This window comes from Mya arenaria, chromosome 14, assembly GCF_026914265.1.
Source record: "Mya arenaria isolate MELC-2E11 chromosome 14, ASM2691426v1".
Lineage (NCBI taxonomy): Eukaryota > Metazoa > Mollusca > Bivalvia > Myida > Myidae > Mya > Mya arenaria.
Genome location: NC_069135.1, coordinates 6,643,593 through 6,652,312, shown reverse-complemented (window position 1 = coordinate 6,652,312; position 8,720 = coordinate 6,643,593). Strand labels below are relative to the sequence as shown.

The window sequence follows — 8,720 nt, the reverse complement described above, 5'->3', positions numbered from 1 at the left end:
TCAAGATTCGTACCATGCTGCAGTGGTAAAGGTCAAGATTCGTACCATGCTGCAGTGGTTAAAGTAAAGATTCGTACCATGCTGCAGTGGTTAACGACAATATTCGTACCATGCTGCTGTGGTTAAGGTCAAGATCCGTACCATGCTGCAGTGGTAAAGGTCAATATTCGTACCATGCTGCAGTGGTAAAGGTCAATATTCGTACCATGCTGTTGTGGTTAAGGTCAAGATTCGTGCCATGCTGCAGTGGTAAAGGTCAAGATTGGTACAATGCTGCAGTGGTTAATGTAAATATTCGTACCATGCTGCTGTGGTTAAGGTCAAGATTCGTAGCTTGCTCAAGCGGTTAAGTCAAGATTCGTACCATGCTGCAGTGGTTTAAGTCAAGATTTGTAGCTTGCTAAAGCGGTTAAGTCAAGATAGGCGGTATATGTAACGAAGACGAATAGCTTAGCCTAAAACTTTTTAAAATCATTTCCAGAGAGAAAGACAGAACTAGTTGGATGCTTTATTTATTTTGGACGTTACTGAAGAATAAATGCTTTTACGAGGTTTCTTATCCGTCTGTCCTCTCATGAATATTCATGAGGCCATGTCCTTATCTCTCCATTAACGCAGGAAGATCGATGGATCAGCGGCATTTATATTTGATGATCTTTGGAATCTTGATACGTTGATGCCGGATCGATTGAGTTTTATTTTCACATTTCTTGAGAGATTTGCAATAAAAATTGAACATGCTGCTAAATCAAAGTGTCCAGTATATCTCAGAACAAACAAATATTGACAGAATATACATGTGTTTTCACCCTTCAAATGTACATATATGTACAGATATATTCTTTAGTTGTTGTTGTTGTTGTTGGTGGTGGTGGTGGTGGTAGTGGTTGGGAAATAACATATAAACGGTCGTGCTTTTCATAACATGTACTAGAGGCTGCATACAGCTTATCAATCAATTTGAAATTTTAAAGCAAAATTAGAAACAACATTTCATTTCATTTTCATATGTGTTTTGATATGACAAGGTCATTTGTAATCATTATAATCAATATCTTGATTTCGCCGACGTACACCAATTCAAAAAGATGATAATCTAATATATTGATCGGACATTGGTACTTGAGACATATCTATGATTTCAATGTCAACGGTAGCTCATCTTAGCGTTAAACCATTTGTTCTCAGCTAAACATATTTTTGTTTTTGAATTGGTCGGTTATGTTTATATATTCGGAGGATGATGAAGGATATCATATTGCAATATAGGTAGAAATTCTTATTTTTATCTTTACAATATAGCATGATTTTTGTACAGATTATTGTATCCCTGTGCGCCTTTTTATCGTTAAGCGAAATCTGAATCAGATCTCATCGAAGAAAACATCACCAAATTAGCAAGATACATTATCATTCTCGTCGTCAAGTAAGTTGCATAAAATATTGAAATGCATATGATCTATATCACTTTGATAACTATTAACTAATGTGTAATTTGTGACAAGTCAATCGATTGGTGATCAGCTAACGAGTGAAAATCGTGAAAATCTGGCAGGAACACTGCTGATCCCCTCGCCGAGACGAATGCGTCTTTCAATGGTAGGGTAGCGTCTTTTAGAGGCGCGTGATAATAGGCTCGTGATTACGTAATAATATACGGCAGCGTTAAATAATAAGTGATGTCACGCGAGCCCAGCAAGATATAATGCGATCTTGCTGATTTAGAATTATTAATGTTAATGATGTGTTACACACAATTTTTTTAAATAATGTGTGGTGTAATAAAAATAATAATAATTATAATAATAATAATAACAATAATAATAATAATAATAATAATAATAATCATACTACTACTACTACTACTACTACTACTACTACTACTACTACTACTACTACTACTACTACTACTAATAATAATAATAACAATAATAATGATAGTAAAGATAATAATAATAATAATAATAATAATAATAATAATAATAATAATAATAATAATAATAATAATAATAATGTTGGAGATGATAGATTTAATATATATAGAAATCAATACTAATAACGACCTAGATAATTGTATTATAAAGCATCAAAAACAATGATAAATAAAATGAAAAGTATAGTCTAACGCATAAGCATGGTCATTTAATTTATGAACACTAAGTCTATGTTTCAGCTTTCGGTTTTGGCGGAAAGATCTGAAACACGTTGTAGGTAATAAGTTTGTAAGAACTATGTCACCAATGTCTTTCTAACGAGCAATAATTTGAAGGGAGATGCCACTTTGATCTCCTGGGGTGATTTCGCAAGAAAACCTTCTTCAGGGCAGAAAATCATTTCAACCTGTCGTAGGTTATTCCCACATGCTTTATCCCTGGGGTCAGGCCCGCTAGAGGTACAAGACAACGCCGCTTAGCCGTTAAAACGCCAAAACTCTGAACTTTCCCATAAAGCCTTATTACGTTAATTACTTTTATCCCTCGCACTAACAAGCACATATTATAATATGAATGATTTATAGCCGATCTTTTACATACATGAGAAAAATACGTCTCTCTGTTGGCATTTCGGGGAAACTCACTATGAGTTCTTTGGTAGAAACTTGCACAAATAATAACTTACTTTGTACTCTGTTTCTGTTCTACAGAGCTTCATCAAACAGGTCGTTTTCAGAAGCGTTAATGCGCCTCTTTGACAAATGAATCTACATGAACTGATGAAAACAAGATTTTAATCTTTTTTGGTAGGAAATTTGTAGATATTATCTTTTTTCTAATAGTCGTATTTGTTTTTAATTGTTGCCAATATACATGTAATTCGCTCCCAACAAATGACTTGGTCTAGTCCATGGGAAAGTTTATTTGAAACGTGTATGTGAAAGGCGCAAAACTTTTGAATTTTAAAACGGTTATGCTACATAATTATTATTATTATAATTATTATGATTATTATTTATTATTATAATTTATTATTATTATTTATTATTATTATTATTATTATTATTATTATTATTATTATTATTATTATTATTATTATTATTTATAATATTATTATTATCATCATCATGATCATCATGATCATCATAATCATCATCATGATCATGATCATGATCATGATCATCATCATCATCATCATCATCATCATCATCATCATCATCATCATCATCATCATTTTTATTTATCATAATTGTAATTGTTGTTGTTATTGCTGCTGCTGTTGCTGCTGCTGCTGTTATTATTATTATTATTATTATTATTATTATTATTATTATTATTATTATTATTATTATTATTATTATTTATAATAATTAATAGTAGCATTATGATTAATATTATTCGTCAATATTGCCTTAAACGAAACATCATAATTATAATTCTCACACTTATAGACTAAAGTGTTTCTCATTAATTTATTTTATATTTTGTGGTTTTGTAACATATATTGAAATTAAGGACAATCTGTTTTGTAGGGAATTTTTATATTTTAAAACATTAAAAGGAAATTCCTTGAAATAATTTGATTAAGAGAAAGTACCATGAAATGCCATTTTAATGGAAATGCATTTGTAGCATTTAAAGTTCTAATGCAATCAAAGCTAGCTTGTTTTGATTTTATCAACAAATTTCTTGATATAAGGGGCAGATTGGGTATTTTCTGCAATTTTCCTTAGCGATACAATCATGTAATCAGTGCTTATCAGTAAAACACCACACGAGGACACTTGTTTTCGATTTATAAGAGAAATATAAAGTTTGATAATAATCTGGCAAAAGTTTTTAAACTTCCTCGTTACGTACAGACGTGTGTAAGTCGCCGGGCCTTTGTGCAAATCTTAGAGTTTTAAGAGCATCATGACGAAAACTGTATTTTAATTTTCCTGTGGAACTATTCAAGTGATAAGCTGATCATTCGGAGAAGGTCTGTACAATCTGTTTGGTTTATTCATTGTCCCGCCGGTCAGGTGAATGCAGGGCCCGTTGACTCTCTTTTGTATTACGAGCCAGGAAGCCCATTTTGGTACTTCAAATTCACAGCGAATTCTTCATTTAAACAAACTCTAATACTATCGCAAACAATAGCAAAATTACATTAAACTTCACCAAAATCTTCGTGAAATTCGAATTGAATGCCCATAGTTGAGTGGCGGCCATTTTCGCTGCCCTCGGCGAATGTTGGCGGCGCATTGATACAAACCACGCCTACCGTTGGTGAATAACCAATAGCGGTTAGGTTAATCGCCGCTTCGATCAATGGCGTATTGTTCAGCGCTATTTTCTTTCAACGTGCATCGTTCATAGAGCGTTCTATTTGAAAATTTCTGGGCGTATTTTAGATCATTATCTCCATAATGTTAAAATCAACAAATTCACCGCAGCTTTGATTGGTTTATATATTCTGACGAGTCTTAACTGGGCTATACTGTGAAATAGCTCGACGCGGACATACGAAATCTCGAATGAAACAAATATACATTTGTTGTTTTAGGTCATAAATACTATATCTGTCGTTGTAACTGCTCATTTGAACAAAATCTGAAATAATTGCATCTTTCAGAATTACAACTACAGTAGTGTCTTGGACGTTTAAATCGTGACTTTTTGAACATTATTGTGATCTCCTGAGTTTATGTTCGGATCGTTCTGTTTTCGTGGATAAAAACTGATTAAGAAAAAAATCAGCACGATTCGTTGTTCACGTGATCTCCGCGAGATGGAATGAAATCAAAGATAAGGTTTGAACGTAAGTTTTCAGCATCATTCTGGACTTATCGGCTAAGGCATCGAACCTAAAACGCGTGGTGCTAACAATCAACGGAGTTAGCCGAGGCAAACTTTTCTTGTAGATTTCAATCTGATCTCACTTGCTCAAATCTTGATAAATTTTAATCTGATTTCACGTATTGTCGCATAGTTAAGTTATGGCTTATCGTTTTCTGTTATTATCTTCGAAACCTTTTAAGTGTTGGAGTTGCAATTGAATATTACATTAGAAGGAAATAGTGTCACAAATATGTTGCAATTAAACCAAACTTGATAAAATATTGCATGATAAAAATATATATTCGTTAAATATACTCAGCGGATTGTTTGATAGATGTACTCGAATATCAATGGTTAGGCTAATGGTTCGAATGGCACAGATGACCTCTAAGATAGTTTTGTTATTGTATGTAATACCAAAGTATTGTTTTATTTACAGAGATACACAGACACATCAGTTGGAGATCTCTGCACAACACGTCTTTGTATCCTCCATCGCGGTCTGAGCTCGTAGTACTCAACTTGGGAAAACTTGGATGACAGATACTTGAAAACAACTTTGAAATATTTGGATACTTTGTTTATGTTTTATGAATATTTTGTGTGATATTTACTTAAAGAAATTACCCATGAAAATCGTGGGCACTTTAGATTTGCAGAACTTTTCAATGGGCCAGTGAATATTTGTTTATCAGTGGCATTACTGATAAGCCGTTTGCTCTGAGAGCTCGTGTACTAGATAGTTAAGATAAGTCAAAGACAATTTTGAAAAAAATAAAGCAAACATTATGGATATAGCCACAGCAGAACAACAACACGCGCCGGCATGGCTCACGCGCCCGGACGCCACGCGGATGGCGGGCGGATATGAGGCGGCAGTTGGCTTCCCCTCTGAAGATCCTATGGACATGTTCTCACTTCCGGGAGGATTCGAGGGCTCCAACTCACACAGGGCCGCGGCTGCACACAACTACTACTCAAACACGAGAGCCATGGGTTACGGAGGAACAACATACGGTGAATATCTTTACAATTCATATAATTTTAAAAAGTATTACTTCCATATTTTGTATGCTTGAATATTTCGAAATTATTTCATACTTATATTTGTCATTTTTAAACGTGCATTTAGCAAGCAGTGCAGTCAAAAATGGAGCACATCAAGTTATTTAAATATAATAATAATAATGATATATGTAATAATAATCATAACAAGAACACTGATATCTATAGTAGGTATAATAATAATAAGACACCAAATTAAAACGAAGAAAATTTCATTATTAAATAGGAATAAAATCGTGATTGGTAAGAGAAATACTTGAAATAGTGATAAATAAAACACAGTCTTTTTAATTCTACAAACGTTGAACCAATTTCGTGGGGTGTCTTCAAAGACCAGCATTTCAGAAATGATTTTTCATATTTTAATAAGACCCCAAAAAGCCTTGATCAGTGCTAATTAATGCTGACATTTTCAATCAATTTCTTTTCAAAACATTTTTCCTTTATCTAAATCAAAGAAAAAATATGGCTACCAACTTTGTTAACATATTGGCCTACTGAAGTGCCTAGGATGACTATTACAAGTTTGGATGGGAGCTTAATTAAATTTCATTATTATATTATGGAGTTTTTTTTCTCTTAAAATCCACTTATGTAAAATGATGACAATATTTAAAGTTCACCAGCATTAAGTGGACGCGGGGAGACTGCTAGTCGCAAGTATGCAACTAACGCGAAGCATAATTGTTTGAAAAACACTTAAATTACTTGAAATTTGGTACGTCTATTATACAATTGAACAAAACAATGATTAAAAAAACATTTCTTTGGTGAAAATGCAATCTGAACTGGGATTTAGGGATAGAGATGCACTGCGTTCACGCAAGTATGATAGTTTTGGTGTATTTGACATATTTGTAGATTTAAAAACATTCAACCATATACGGTGAAACATTGTGTTTAATGACTGAAGTTAGGCACATTTAAGGGTAGGAAACGCTTTGTAGCATGCATTCTAACTAAATATTATCATAAATAATGCTTTTTAAGTTATAAAATCACGCTTAGATCATAGTCAGACGGTGTATTTGTAATAACTAAATTTGCAAAACTAATAACATTTTATACCCTTACATTACTGTGGAGGATCCGTGTTTATATTGTGAGGATCCATTGTTAATTTTGCAGTAAAATTGGACCGATAATATGCCGAACGTTTATTAAAAGCAGTAGAAATAATGCGTTTTCTTTCTAGCTAACCCACTAACAAATTATTCACTTCACTATAAATTATTTTCCTAAAGTCATGCATGATTTAACGACTAAATTAGAAAGGATGGGGTAGGGCAATTATTCAAATAAATATCCGTATTCCTCTTCCAGTTTTCCATTCTATACACGGGACAGAACATTATGCGTGATTTATGCTTATTCAATAAAAAAAAAATTGCAATTACGCTTTACAAAACACAAAATAAGGAACAAAACAACGAAGACATAAAGCAAATTTATCCAGGTGTAAACCTGGATAAAAATCCAACTCCTTTTTCACTAAACGGACCCATGATTACTCACGGAAGAAAAGAAGTGAAACTACACAACAGAAAAATTCTTTCTGAAAGACATTACCCATTAAACTTCGCAAACAATCAGAGACTCGAGGAACAATATTCCATGGCAAATGTTACAGGCCGTTTAGTGTTTCTTGAATAATTCCAGGGCCTGTTTTTAATTTAGCGGCAACCACCTTTCCCTCGCTTCGACGAGACCCTGAGAAACACCGGCGTTCAAAAATGACAAAACAAAAATAATTTAAACAGTTATTTTCTTGAGAGGTGTCGGAAAAATACCTCTAGGTCTATTACAACACTTAAATCTCTTCCCTGACTAAAAAATTCGCACCGAAATTCCAGCTCCCTGTCATATTGAGGGTTTCAGAGAAAGCCAGGCTCCCTAACTTCATGGCTGTAAAACTCGGATGCCAATTAGACCTCAATTAATCCAATAGACTCGCAATTTGACTCAATTTGGGGGAAAGTACACTGCACGGGCAATTTACACCAATTTTCTGGTACGTTGGTGGAATATGTCTGTGGAGACTTTAGGACATTAAAGGTTTAAAACCATGCCTTTCTCACCAAGAAACAGTTTTGAATATATGTCTTAAAAAGCTATGTATCCACATGGAAGAGTATATTAGACAGTTTTACCAAGCTATGAACTTTGATTTTTTGCAAAGCTTTCGTTCGAGCCAGCGCAATTGCATTTTCATTTTATGTTTATTTTCTGAGCCAATCAAAAGTGCAGTGCCTCTTGGGACAAAATAAAGAAGCATTGATTGTCGTAAACCAGTCTGTTGTCTCTTATATTTCTGCCCGGTCGAGTCTTTGTTCCAATGATACAATAATATTTACTCAGTTATTACTATTTCATGGAATCCAACATCCTATACAAACCCTTTAAATGATTTCAAAAAGGTATAATAAATTAGCTGAAGGTTGGAAACCCTAGCCCATTTCTCAGATTTCTTGTTTTATTAATATCACACACGGTTAAAATGAAGGTCTGTGTTCACACGCGTTGATCGGTGCAAATAATAAGAAATTTGAGCCATTGTGATGCAGAACCTAGCTAGGGTCGGATGAAGTATCCAGCAGGGAACTGTCGACGTATTCATTACAGCAGTTTACTCTTCTTTAGGAGCATCTGAACACTTATTTGAACCTTTCTAGTTGTCTTTTCTGTGTATATTCATGAAAACAAAGTTCAGTTGGCTTCAGGTTATAAGATAATTGCTAGGCTGACAGAAGTATGTCGAATGAATTTCAAGTAATGTGAATATTTTCGTTTTTGTCTGAATACATAATGAAAAAAACAGTGAATGTTTTCGTTTTCATCTGAATAGGTACAAGAAATAAAAAGGACGAACTATAATAACATCTTTTAAGGGAATGTTCC

General features: G+C 33.6%; 1 protein-coding gene across 4 annotated transcripts in view; it reads left to right on the top strand.

Moving 5' to 3' along the window:
• The first annotated feature begins 1,157 nt into the window (after positions 1-1,157).
• Positions 1,158-8,720, top strand: part of LOC128217351 (transcription factor GATA-3-like) — a 32,663-nt gene continuing 25,100 nt past the window's right edge. For 2 of the 4 annotated variants that reach the window (XM_052924459.1, XM_052924456.1), the window contains exons 1-2: positions 4,411-4,737; positions 5,197-5,774. In XM_052924459.1, the coding sequence (XP_052780419.1) occupies positions 5,546-5,774 (229 nt within the window). In that variant the 5' untranslated portion in view covers positions 4,411-4,737; positions 5,197-5,545. Of the gene's footprint in view, positions 1,270-4,410; positions 4,738-5,196; positions 5,775-8,720 lie in introns of those variants that run through there. The other 2 variants (XM_052924458.1, XM_052924457.1) reach the window with 2 other exon arrangements.